This window comes from Pseudorca crassidens, chromosome 2 (assembly GCF_039906515.1).
Source record: "Pseudorca crassidens isolate mPseCra1 chromosome 2, mPseCra1.hap1, whole genome shotgun sequence".
NCBI classification, from domain to species: Eukaryota; Metazoa; Chordata; class Mammalia; order Artiodactyla; family Delphinidae; genus Pseudorca; species Pseudorca crassidens.
Window position 1 is genome coordinate 20,521,935 of NC_090297.1, and position 13,505 is coordinate 20,535,439.

Sequence of the window (13,505 nt, forward strand, 5' to 3'; positions counted from 1 at the left end):
CACTTCAGGATGGGGCTCAAACGAGGAGGGTCTGGGAACCTGAGAGTGTCGGGATCCCAGCAACGGATAGGGATAGGATGGGAATGGGGGCAGGATGAGGGCAGCTGGTGGAGAGAGGAACACCCTTCAAGCCTCTTTGGGTTCCTCCTGTTCTCTCAGGGAACTCCACGTGGGGTCAGTTTTAGACACAGGCAACAAGGAAGGATTCTTTACGAAGAATCAATTTAGGAGCGCTTTGAGAGATCCAGAAAAACTCAGTCGGAAACGCAGGGAGGCAGAGACATTCAGTTAGTCAGAGACAGACTTTGAGAGGCTGCACCTAGGTCAGGAGTGGAGATCAGCCCTGTTGGGTCTCCAACCTCCCCCCTGCTTCCCCATCCTAGGCTTCCTAGTGTCCTGAACTCCAGGTCTATCTAAGCACACGGAGGTGGGGGTGAGAGCGGGTCAGCGCTGAGCTGCCGGGTCAGCTCTGAGACCTGAAGGGGAAGGGAGGGGGAGGGGCGCTCAAGGGCTGGGGGAGGGGGAGGGCTCATCCATTTCTCCTTTGACAGGTGGTTTGTGTCTCTGATTGGCCAGCGCTGCCAGGCTCACACCTCCCTCCCCCAACTCTCTGGAATGTATAATTATCTGCAAGGGGGGTGGGGGTGGTGTGTGAGTGTGTGTGGGAGCAGTCACGTGGTTTTAAAACTACCCCCCCCACAGGCCCCCCACCTGTATGCTGCTTTGGGGACCCCTACTGAGTCCTTAAAGTGCAGGATCCCCAATTCCCGGGTACTCAAGACTTCTAGGGCTGACGGCCCCAATCTCCAGATGTGGGGGGGGCCGGGGGGTGTCAAACCTCAAGGTTCTGAGAAGGGACACCCCAGAGGTGTCAGAGACCGATGGGGCGGGGGTGGGGGGTGGGGGCCGGAGCTGGAGCCGGAGGGAAAGGGAGGGGAGAGGAGAGGGAGGGGAGGGGAGGGGGCTGCCCGCGGGGGGTTGGGTCATTGTCTTTTAGAATTTGGGAGCCTTTGAAAAGCCGTGGGCCCTCCCACCGCTATTGTGCTGGGGAAGATGTAGCAGCCTCTTCTCCGAGCCACCCCTTTGCCTCCGGACTTCTCTGGGGCCAGCAGCCGGCCGACCTGGGGCCCGGGGCCGCGGGCTCAGCCGACTACCATGGGCTCTGTGTCAAACCAGCAGTTTGCAGGTTCGACCTCGGGACTTACTGGGGACAACTTAGGCTGCAGGGGCGCCCAGAAGCCACATCAAAGGGAGGTGGGGGAAGTGTCCCCCAGGCTAGCCGAAGGACCCCAAGTCTGCGGCCTCCTGTTTCAGGGGGCGATCTCTGGAGCAAGGAACCCTGGTGTCCCAGTGCCGTGCAAGCTGAAGCTACGGGGGCGGGGGGAGAGAAGAGGAGGGGCCTGTCTGGCCGTCTGTCCCCGGGCAACGTGTAGTGGGAAGATGAGCAAAACTTTCGGGGCACCACTGGCCTCAGTTTAAGCTTGGGGAGCGCGGGAGGCAGCCGGGACAGGTATTTTCTCGTCGGCATCTTGGTAGCTGCAGCGCCTTGGGTGTCCACCCGCGGGCTGCACGCTCTGGTCTCCTTGCCGGGGTCTCTGGTGGGGTCCTCCAATTCCGTGGCCCCCCAGCTGAGCGCCCTCCCAATCTCCAGGTGGCGGCGCCAAGGCGCCGGAGGAGGCGCAGGAGGACGCGGCCCGGGCGGCCGAGGAGCCGCAGCTGCTGCACGGAGCCGGCATCTGTAAGTGGTTCAACGTGCGCATGGGATTCGGCTTCCTGTCCATGACTGCCCGCGCCGGGGTCGCACTCGACCCCCCGGTGGATGTCTTTGTGCACCAGGTGAGACCGACCCCTGTAACTTTGCCGCGGGAAGGGGATGTTGGCGCGCGGATCCAAGGGTGGGCAGACGGCCTCGGCTGTTGGGTTGAGGGAGATCAAGGGCCCTCATTGTGCGCTCCCATCTTTGCCGTGGCACCCCAGTTCTGAGTCCCCTTTAACTCCAGCGGGACGAGAGCTGGGGGCAGAGCCGAGTATCAGCACCCCTACCCCCCTCCGGGAACCCCTCTGGTTTACCACGTGTCTGTTACCTCTTTCCCCTGGGCAGGGGGCAGGGGGCAGGGGGCAGGGAGATGACCCCATGTGGCAGAACTAAGGTTGTATTGTGCTTGCCAGTGGGGGGAGGGCGAGCAGGCCGGCCAGGGAAGCACATGCCCGGTCAGAGCAGAGCCCTGAGCGCCCGCGCCTTTCACTATGGTGTGAATGGAGCTCCCGGCCTGGAAAGAGGGAGGGAAAGCACTTCGGGACCCAACGGGGTAAAGCTGAGAAGTCAGTGGGGTCTCCTCACCCAGGTGGTCACCCAAAACTCAAGCTCTGGGGCCTGGGTCGGTTTGGCAGATCCTTGAAGGATCTCTCTGGGGGCTTGAAAGTTCCTCGAGAACACAGTCTCAGGCACACGGTTCACTCGCTGGGCTTTTACTGTTCATTTCCTATCAGGAAAGAAAACCCAAGGAGCCCAGGCCTTAGATTCCTGGGCCAGGCTCGGAGGGAGTTAGGTTGCAACCCCAAGTTCTCAGTTAAAGCAAGGCAGCACAGTGGGGGTGAAATTCAGTGTCGCAGGGCAGAGGGTGGAGGGAGGCTAGCCTCTGGACCTATTCTCCTCAGCTTGGCATTTATGGCCCCAGACAGCCATTGATTGCTGTCCTAACATTCCCAGCCTCAAACAAGGAACCAGAGACTTCAGGTTTCCCTCCTCCCTGGCCACCCCTTCCTGAATATCTTAGAAGCATTTCTGTGGTCCTGGGCACAAGCCACACATAACCACCACGTAAAGGAAGTTGCTGCTTGTGTTCCCTCCACCTTTGGAGGTTTGGGGCTGGACCTGAGAAGAAATTGCTAATCCCAGGCACAGTAGGTTGACACCCAGGCCGGGCATGGAGGGGTTACTTCGGAGAGGTTGGCTTTAGGAGCAGTGGGGGAGGGGAAAGGAGGATGTGGGGATTAAGGGTTGGAGCCTGAGGGATGGTATTCTGGAGGGGGAGGGGTGGAGATGCTGGGTGGAGTAGTTGGAGGCAGCGGGGAAGTCTCTGAGCATGCCCCTCAGCGAGGACACAGAATGGGGGGAACAGGGGAGATAGAGGATATGGGGAGACGGGGGCCCACCAGTTAATGTTGGGGTCACTGGGCTACTAGAACATCTTTCCAGAAGGGTCGGCAGCAGAATGCTTGGCTATCCCCTTGCTTCACCCAGTTCCTCCACCCCCAACTTTACCCCCTCCCCATCAGACAACTAATTCTGGCTGGTGGCTTTGCCCCCTTCCCCGTCTCATTTACATATGTGAATGATAACCCACAGGAAATAATTGTGGGAAAAAGAAGGGAATTGGCCTCTTTAGATCTATTAAATCACTTTATTACAGGAACCAGCTTTGAATGGCCCTCCTCAGCGGGGTGGCCAGCTCCCCCACTCTCCCATTTATCTGATCACAAAGAGATTAAAATCTCTCCTGGTCTGGAGATGACTGGACAGCTTCCCCAATTTTGGAAGGCTTGGAATAAAAGAGTCAAACCCAACATTTTCTTGCCTCCCTTCCAAAGGCTGTTGAATAGGGAAGGACTGAGGGGAATGTAGCCCCTCTGAGGTTCTTTGGTGATACCCAACTCGCAAGGAAGGTTTTCCTGAGCAAATGCATCTGTGCCTCAGCCCACTTACCCTTAGGATCGAAAGCAGTTGGGAAATATTGGAGGGCATAAAGGAAAGCAGGGACCTTCTGGTTTGGGGAGTGGAGCCCGTACCACATTATTTCAGATGGGTTTGCTGGGAGATAACTGGACTTTGGGGTCTTGGAATGTCCAGGGACATTCCACAGTTGAATAAGTTATCAGGAGGAGTTGAGCTGGGATAAGGAATCAAGAATTTGTCTCCCTAACACCCCCTACTGACAGTCACAGAGGACAATGGTGGACATTCCCTGAGCCTCACCTGGTAGCTCTGTCTTTCGATTGTGCACTGCTGGGGCTTACGTTGATCCTCAAACCCTACCATAGCAGTTAGACTAGTGATTCCAGTCCTGCACTTGAGAGATTTGAAATCTCTCCCTGGGGATCTAATATAGAGGAGTTAGGTAGATGCAGGACAATCCTTAAAAATCCTCCTGCGGGAGGGGAGTGTTCCCAAAGTGGAGAGAGAGTGAGACATTTGAAAACCTCTCCTTTGGCTGCTGGTGGTGGGTACCTTAGAATTGCAGGGTGGGTGGTGAGCAAGATAACTGTCCTAAGATAACATCTGCTAAGGGAGGGGGTCAGGGAGCCCCTTTCCTAAGGAAAGAGGAGTGGGGAGCAATTAAACATTTTCTTTTCCCTTCCAAGTTTGGGCCTATTTGGTTCCCAACACGCTGTTCACTATTTTTGCACTCCCTGTCAAACACGCAGTGCCCCACAGGGGTGGATGAGTGGGAAAGAAAACCTACCTTTAGCTTTTTAAAAAAATGAGTAAATAAAACCCATAAAGCAAAGAGACTTCTGTAGCAACCCTTTTACTCAGCCACAGGTCTTATGCTAGAACTCTCTTCCTGTCCCTGAATTTGGGGGAATTTAAGAATCATAATAATGGCAGGTGGCCAGCCCTTAAATCAAGGTTTCTCAACCTCAGCACTATTGACGTGTTTTGAACAGGATAATTTCTCATGCTGGGCATCCCTCAGTTGCGACAACCAAAAATGTCTCCAGACATTGCCAAATGCCCCCTGGGAGGCAAACTCGCCCCCAGTTGAAAAACAGTTATACATCGCAAGGTGGAATAAGAAAGAGCTAACTACTGTCTCCTGGTTTCCTGAGGTTCACCAAGGATTCTCAATTCTCTATGGCCATTTTAAGAGTTTTGGCTTACCTCATGTTTTCCTGTGGCTCAACTCCCAAACCCCTTAGATTTGTAGAAATTTGAAAATGAGGAAAAGGTCCCCTGCTTTCTCCCACAGCTCTTTGGAACCCAAGTCTGTTTAAAATGGCTTTCTGGCTAAAATGCTGTATTACAAGGCTTGGAGGCCAAAGAAGAGCCCAAATTTGACCGAGGGACCAAGTTTGGGTTAGGAGAAGAAATTTCCAATACCGAGAAACTGCTGAAGCCACGTGGCCTGCTTTTTCTGAAAAGGATGAGTGGGGGGTAGTGAGAGCAACTCAGACCCATCTAGAGTAGGGCTCTTGGGTTTGGGGGCAGGGAGAATGTAAAGGGATCTTTCCCACCTGGTTTATAACCTCACTAGTGCCTCTGATTACCCACCTTATGTTTCATTTTTTGATGTACTTGTCTTAACCCCTCTTCTAACCTGTAAACTCTTTGAAGAGAGAGACTAGCAGTCTGGTTAGTTTTCTAGTATGCACCTGGTGGGCTGAAGAAATGAATATGGGTCCCCTGAGGAATCAGGAGTACACTAACAGTTGGGGATCCTTGTCAGCAGAAGTCTTCCTCCAGACACAAAAGGCTGGAGGTAGGGAGGGAATGTTAACTGATAGTTGCTGTCTCTTTCTGGACTAGGGCCTGAATAGGGCCTGGCACTCGGTAGAAACACCATGAAAGCTTGTAGAGTGAGTGTCAGTGGATTGCAGTTGAGCTCCCGATAGGATATTGGAGGCACGGGTTTGATGGGTCATTCATTAGTTATTTCATTTCCATCTTAATAGGAAACTATTTTTTAAATGAGTGGATTTTTTCAGGAAGTTGGCAGAGAAGCACATGAGTTGGTTTGAGCATTATGGGATCTTCTTGGGTCCTTCTCTTTCTGAAGAGACCTGCTTTCTAGACAGTGTTCCAAGTAAAGGCTGTGCCACCATCATGAGCAAAGCTTGTGGTTGGTGACACCACAAGCTTGCCATACAAGTGGTTGTCAGTGATTTTCTCCAGGGCAAGGTTGTTTCTGGAACATTCCTAATCAAACTACCTATTGGAATTTGCTGGTGCTTTTTTTTTTTTTTTTTTTTTGAGAAACAGCCCTAGGCAAATCACCCCTCCTTTCTTCCTGCAGGCAAGAATAGCAATTACTATCAGTGTTAAATCTGGGAGGGCAAAGGAGGTTGGGGGGGGGAGGAGAAAACTTTCAAGAATAGTACCGCACTTAGTACAGAGGCAGCTTGGAGTTACTTAATTCAGACTGGAAAGGAGAGTAAATGGCTTTTGTCAACAGAGCAGAACAACAACTGGGTTACTGGTTTAAAACTCCCGGACACTTTCTTCACTCCATGGGTAGGTGGGGGGGGGAACCACCCTGGGTTGGGTCCTCATCAGAGTTCAGTCTCCTTGCGACTCCATTTTCCTAAGGACCAAGGAGAAGACGCCCACCCTAAGGAGCTGGGAAGATCAATCTAGGTGAACACTCGCGTGCAGAGTTGAGAACCGCGGTCTCCTTCCTCTCTTCTGCTCCAGTCTCCCTCTGGCTGCCTTTGTGCCGCCTTGCTGATGAGCAGCACCATCTGGTGGAGAACTCCAGGCTGGAGCTCGTGGTCCTGGCTGTGTGTCTGAGCAGAGGCGATGTGTGTAGGGTTGTATGCTCACAGCCTTTGGTTCTGGACGGATCTCTTTCCCCCACCCTCCCTGACACACACATCAAAATAAACTGCTTCTAATAGAACACATTGGTTTCCTAGCGCCTACCAAACCCTACCTTCAGGAATGACGCTTGGGTTGAACTGCGAGGACACCTCGGAACCAAGTCATTAAAATTACTTTCACCTGCGGCTTTTTACTTTTTCATTGTGGCTGTTAGAAAGTTTTTAAACGGCTGTGCGTCTTGCATTATATCGCATAGTGCTGGATATAGAGTCCGGCTAGTTGCAATCAGCTCGGGGCTCTCACACTATAAATTTGGTCAAGGTGCTTCACCCCTCTGCCTCTGTGACCTCACCTGTAACACAGGGGGCATGATAAGGTCTACCTCACAGGCTTGGTGTGAGGGTCACATGTGTTACAACATGTAAAGTGCTTAAAACACTGCTTAGCCTATAGTAAATATTAGTAATAAAATTAAATCTTAGTCATTTTAGATAGTAGAGAACTTAAGTTTCTTCTACAAATGTTTGTGCACTTCTAGGCACCTAGAACTGAGGGTATAAACATGCACTAGGTAGTCTTGAGCTGGAAGGGCCCCGGGTTTTGCAGAAAAGCCAGAAACCCAAGCTGTGATCAAGTCTGATCTCCTGCTTTTACAGATGGTTATAGAAACCAGAACTTATTTATCCAAATTTCATAGAGCAAGTTGAGGGAAACTCGGGTTCCTGTGAGCTTTTTACTCCATGTGTCCTGAGTGACCCCTTAGGTCCCTTCTATCTCTAACTTATAAAGGCATACTTGATGTGGGGGAAGCTTAGAGTAGGCAGTGGTGAGGTATTAGGGGGGCGGAAAGACTAAGTACTGTAATTGGCCCAAGTCCTTCCTTGCCATCCAAAAAAAGAGAAATGCCTCCTGTAACTGTTTTCTGTCCGATTAAATGCCATCTTCCCCTCTCCCCACTATAGGCTGCCCACCCTCCTACCTCAAACAAATTGGGAAAGGAAGATGGGAGGCCTGCCTCCCTCCCACCTTTAATATAATTTATCTGAATAAATAACCCTAATTAGGTCCCTGAGTAAAAGGTTTGACTGAAAGCCCTGGAAGGGTGGGAGGGCAGGTCAGAAGGAAAGATGGCTGTTGGCAATGGTGACTTTGGCAGACCAGCAAGCTTGACTGGGGAAGAAAGGTATCTCTGTATCCGTTTCTCTCACCGTGACCATAACCCTTATGTGGAGAGGAAGGAAGGAACTGATGAATGCGGTGAATGTGGGGTGGGGGGGAGTCAGGGGGGAATCTGCAGCCTCTGGAACTCCAGGAATCTGACCACCAGAACCAGCCAGTGTCAACTCTTTGTTTCCCCGGAGCTGGGCTCTATTGGGGGAGCTCAAGCCTTGCCCCTCCCCCCCCAGGTCTTTTCTTTTTGGAGGGGATGGAGAGAGGGGCGGGGCCCAGGCCCCGCTTTGTGTGTGGCTGGGGGTGGGGTGGGGTGATAGCAAGAATTTCAGGCTCCTTTCCGATCAGGCCCTGTGAGGCAGGCTCCGTGGGGCTGCACGCCGATTACCTACCTGATAAGAGAGGAATTCAAACTATGTGTTTTAGGAAGGGGCGGGGTAGGCCCCCCACCCCCACCCCCGGGAGCCACCCTTGGAGACCACCAGTCTAAATCTTGACCTGTTATGGTGAGGTGCCTGCAGGGTTGGGGGTTTTTTGGTTTTGTTTTTTTTCACCCTTTTAAAGTCTTAAGCAGACCTCAAATCCTCCAGTGATGGAGTGGGTGAGCTGAGAGGGCTGGTCAATTTCATATGTCCCCATTTATATTATCCTCTTGTTCTCATAGTAAGCCTAGGAGGTATGGATGGAGGAGAGTGTTGTCCTCAGTAAACTGGAGCTCAGAGAGGGGATGTTTTTCTGAGTTTCCACTGCCAGTTAGTGATAAAAACTAGAGTTAAAATTCCCAGTCTCTTGACACTTCTTTCTCACTGTTACCCTGCCCTCATCCAGTCTGAAGAGGTTGATGATAATTGCCACTCAGGATTTATGTGTGGCAGGCTATGTGTTAACTACTTTTCATGCATAAACCCTCACAGCACCATCATAAAATTATTATTTACTCCATTTTGTAGGGTAGCACAGAAAGCGGGGACAGGCTGTCAGATTGTAAACCCTGGCTCTTAGTCACTTATCTATCTGCTGAATCACAGCAAGGACTGGGAGTGTTCCAGCCTAAGAGCCCACTAGGCAAATGGGAAAAGCTGGGTTTGCCTGGGTCAAGAATGCTCTTGGTCTGGCTCCTCCAGCACCTCCTGACTCACTGGCTTGTCCCAGCTCAATAAGAGACAAGTCAGATTTAACATCAAATTCAGTGTGGTTGTTACACAACGGGGAGGGGGAAAGATTTCACCTTTCTGAAATGTTTTTATTTTCTGCTTTAATGCTCCACATCAAGATTGGTGGGGGGAGTCATCACAATTCTGGCTGTTCCTGTGGGAAAAAGAAGAAAGGATCCCCAACCTTTGGAATATTTCATTGATATTTATTGAGTATATATTCCTCATGTTTCCCTGCCCGCGTAATCTTCATTAAAATCTTAGGCGGCTTCCCTGGTGGCGCAGTGGTTGAGAGTCCGCCTGCCGATGCAGGGGACACGGGTTCGTGCCCCGGTCCGGGAAGATCCCACATGCCACGGAGCGGCGGGGCCCGTGAGCCATGGCCGCTGAGGCTGCGCGTCCGGAGCCTGTGCTCCGCAACGGGAGAGGCCACAACAGTGAGAGGCCCGCGTACCGCAAAAAAAAACAAACAAAAACCAAAAATCTTAGGTAGGGATTTCCCTGGTGGCGCAGTGGATGGGACTCTGCGCTCCCAGTGCAGTGGGACCAGCTACGATCCCTGGTCTCAGATCTAGATCCCACATACATGCTGCAACTGAGATTCGCATGCCACAGCTAAGGAACCCTGGAGCCGTAGCTAAGGGGGCCCGCCTGCTGCGACTGGAGAGCCCACGCGGTGCTGCAACTGGAAAGCCGGCGGGCCACAACTGAGGAGCCCGCCTGCCACAACTAGGACCCAGTGCAACCAAAAAAAACAAAAAACCAAAAAAAAACCCTAAGGTAGGTTTTTATCCTGTTCTCTGAGGCCCAGAGGTGAGTGACTGACCAAGGTCACACATGATGCTGGAAATTAGTAGAAACAGCATTTCATGAACCAGGTTGTGTCTGGCACCTGAGCCTATGCTCTTAACCAATTACCTCAACGGAAGTTTTGTCTTAAGCAGTACCACCTAAATTAAAACAAAAATGTAAATGACTGAGGAATTGGGGATCGCATCTGGCAAAAGAGCATGTTTCACCTAAGTCCCAGTTTGAAATATCCACCCTGCCCCATCACTACCACCAGCAGCATGACATGCCTCAAGCCAGGACTGGGTGCACGATGATCCCTTTTGCTTCTGAACCGCATTTTCAATGAGGACTGCACCTTGTTGACATATTTGACGTGCTCTTTGGATGTTTTGGAAGCTATCTATAATGAAGCCTATTCTGGGCAGGGTCTGGGAGAGGCTGTCACTCCACTGATGTGTTGTTGACGCAGTAAGTGGCAAAGTGAAATGGACTGTGAGCTTCAAATCGGAAACCCTGGGTTCTTCTGACCCTGGTTTTGCCATTCAACTAGCTGTGTGAATAACTCCTTTTTTTTTGGTTCAGACATGCAGTGTTTTAGTGAGATCGTTCCACACATTCGAAGTCCTTTCCTTTAACAATTTGCTCATCTTCCCAAGTAAAATAATTAAAACCTACCTCCTTGTTCATTCATCCAAAATGTGCTAGGCATTATTTAGGTGTCAAAATGCAGCAGTGAACAAAACAGGGACTTTATTTACAAGTTTACATTCTTTTTAATGGCTTCATGGTATTTTTGTTTTCTGTTGTTTTTTTTTGAACGAGTGAGATACTGAACATATGTGTCATGCTAAATCCTCCTGCAAATTACCTGCTTATATTCTGTTCTGTGATTCTTTTTATTCTTTTTTCATTATTTTTTTTTGCGGTACGCGGGCCTCTCGCTGTTGTGGCCTCTCCCGTTGCGGAGCACAGGCTCCGGATGCGCAGCCTCAGCGGCCATGGCTCACGGGCCCAGCCGCTCTGCGGCATGTGGGATCTTCCCGGACCGGGGCAGGAACCCGTGTCCCCTGCATCGGCAAGCGGACTCTCAAACCACTGCGCCACCAGGGAAGCCCTGTGATTCTTTTTTCTTACTTACAGTAGCTTTTTGTAGTTTTATCAGTTTAGTTATCTGTCTTGATTTTTAAAAAAACTGTCTCAAAGTTTTTTCCTCTTAACACTGAGATATTTAATTCTTCCAAAATATATTTTGCATACGTATGATGCAAAGTGTAGATTTCTGGCTTCATTTTCAAATGGATAACTGTTTTCTCAATAGTATTTATGGAATTGTTTTCCTCACCTGTTGATTTCTCCACTTAATCTTGGATCTCCCAGTAGACTTTCCCTTCTAATCCACTGATCTGTCTGCTTGGGTCATACTGCCTTTTCCCTTCAACTTTCAGAAACATTGTTTTGATATAATTTCAAACTTGGGAAAAGGTTGCAAGAATAATACTAAAAACTCCCATATAACCTTTACCCAGATTTATCGGTCCTTAATATTTTGTCCCATTTGCTTTTTTATTCTTTTTCTTTGTACAGATAGACAGATATCAAGCATATTTAAATATTTCAGTGTTTTTTGTAAAATAGGGCCATTCTCTTACCTAATCTCAGTACAATGATCAAAATTAGGGAACTTAACATTGAAACATTTATCTACCATATGCAAATTTTGTCAGTTCTAATATTTTTTCTTGTTCTAAGATCCAATCCAGAGTCATGTGTTGCATTCAGTTTCTTTACTTCTCTGGGGTTTGTCTTTCATGACTGACATTTTTTAAGTGTATAGGCCTGTTACTTTATTTGTTTTTTATTTTTATTTATGTTTATTTATATTTAATTTTGGCTGCATTTGGGTCTTCACTGCTGCACGCGGGCTTTCTCTAGTTGCAGCAAGCAGGGCTACTCTTCCTTGTGTTGCTCGGGCTTCTCATGTTGCGGAGTACGGGTTCTATGCATGCGGGCTCAGTAGTTGTGACTCACCGGCTCTAGAGCACTGGCTCAGTAATTGTGGCGCACGGGCTTAGTTGCTCTGCGGCATGTGGGATCTTCCCGGACCAGGGCTTGAACCCGTGTCCCCTGCATTGGCAGGCGGGTTCTTAACCACTTCGCCACCAGGGAAGCCCCAGGTCTGTTACTTTATATTTTACAATTTTACATTGGTTGATTTCTTATAAATGCTATGTTTAAGAATTTTTCTTCTGTTTTATTTTTCTTAGAACTTTGAGACTAGCTGCAAAAAATGCTATGTCATCTGTTTAATGATTGTTCCTAATGTGATGTAGATATTTTGTTCTTCATTGTGATGACTCTTTGAGTCACAGTTTCTTTACCGATAAAATGGAAGTGTTCTTCCAACCTTAGAGGAACATGTGCATGCAGGTTTTTTTGGTTTTGGTGTAATAACGGAGACTAACATTAAAATCTACCATGCTTCCCTCCCCCAGAGTAAGCTGCACATGGAGGGCTTCCGGAGCCTGAAGGAGGGTGAGGCCGTAGAGTTCACCTTTAAGAAGTCTGCCAAGGGCCTGGAATCTATCCGAGTCACCGGCCCTGGTGGGGTGTTCTGTATTGGGAGTGAGAGGCGGCCCAAAGGGAAGAACATGCAGAAACGCAGATCAAAGGGAGACAGGTATGGATTGCAAGGCAGCTTGTGTGTGGGTTGGGAGGGACATGCTGAGGATGAGGAAAACTCTCCTCATTTTGCCCCTTTCTTGGACCAGATTGCCAAAGGTAAAAGGAAGCCTGCGGCCCCTGGATGTGGGAGGTGAAGAGAGGGCAGTATGTGAGGAGGGTACTTCATGACCTAGCTCTTCTACTGACAAGTAATTACGTTCTGTTAGCACTAGCCTCGATTGCTAAACGGATTTCATGATACTAACCTCACATGATTATTTTAGAACTAAAAGAGACCATGGATGTGAAAGTGTATGTGGTCAGGACAAGATGGTGTATCTGTACCTGTTGCTTCTTCACCACATCTCCAAATGGCTGGTTTCTTCCATCTTAGTTCTGTGCTCAAACAGATCACATAGTCTGGCTCCTTTAATTTCTATATTTTTATTGAATGACAGGTACTCTTTTTAAAGGTATGGTAGTTCCCAATTGGGGTCCAGAATTTCTGTTCTTGGTATTTTCAAGTTGACATGAATCGGAAGGTATCATCTAGACAATTGCGTATCTGGAAAGGACTCAGAGTCATCTAGTCATATTCCTCCTTTTGTAAGTGGGGAAATTGGTCTCTGGGAAGGGAAGTGGGTATAGTAACAACTTGAACCAGAGCCCAGGTGTCCTCTTTCGGAGGAAGGCTTGTAGTCTCTTCTCACTCCTTTCTCTCAACTTTACCATGTTGCTTGGTGCTAGGTGCTACAACTGTGGAGGTCTAGACCATCATGCCAAGGAATGCAAACTGCCACCCCAGCCCAAGAAGTGCCACTTCTGCCAGAGCATCAACCACATGGTGGCCTCGTGTCCACTGAAGGCCCAGCAAGCTCCCAGCTCCCAGGGAAAGCCAGCCTGCTTTCGGGAGGAGGAAGAAGAGATCCATAGCCCCGCCATGCTCCCCGAGGCCCAGAATTGAGCCACAGTGGGTGGGGGCTATCCGTGTGTGATCAGGAAGTTTTGAGGAACAGGCATCCATCGGCAGAGTGGAGAAAGTGGGGACAGGGTGGGTAGGGGGCAGCTGGCACTGCCATATTATCTCAGGCCGGGGGCCAAAGCGTCACCCCCTCTTTCCTCTTGGTGGGGGGGAAGGGGTGAGGCAAAGAAACTCCAATCATGCTCTATCCAAATGCACGTGAGGGCTT

At 49.8% G+C, this 13,505-nt stretch overlaps 1 protein-coding gene across 1 annotated transcript; it reads left to right on the plus strand.

Moving 5' to 3' along the window:
* Window positions 1-1,155: 1,155 nt before the first annotated feature.
* LIN28A (lin-28 homolog A) lies at window positions 1,156-13,279 on the plus strand. The gene is made up of 4 exons (XM_067711773.1): window positions 1,156-1,186; window positions 1,652-1,836; window positions 12,147-12,331; window positions 13,063-13,279. Exons 1-4 carry the CDS (start codon window positions 1,156-1,158, stop codon window positions 13,277-13,279), a joined length of 618 nt encoding a protein of 205 aa, XP_067567874.1.
* Window positions 13,280-13,505: the final 226 nt, after the last annotated feature.

Coding starts and splice junctions, on each gene's coding strand:
- LIN28A (XM_067711773.1), top strand. CDS start 1,156: ATGGGCTCTGTGTCAAACCAGCAGTTTGCAG. Junction 1,187..1,651: donor GTCAAACCAGCAGTTTGCAG/GTTCGACCTCGG, acceptor CCCAATCTCCAG/GTGGCGGCGCCAAGGCGCCG. Junction 1,837..12,146: donor TGGATGTCTTTGTGCACCAG/GTGAGACCGACC, acceptor TCCCTCCCCCAG/AGTAAGCTGCACATGGAGGG.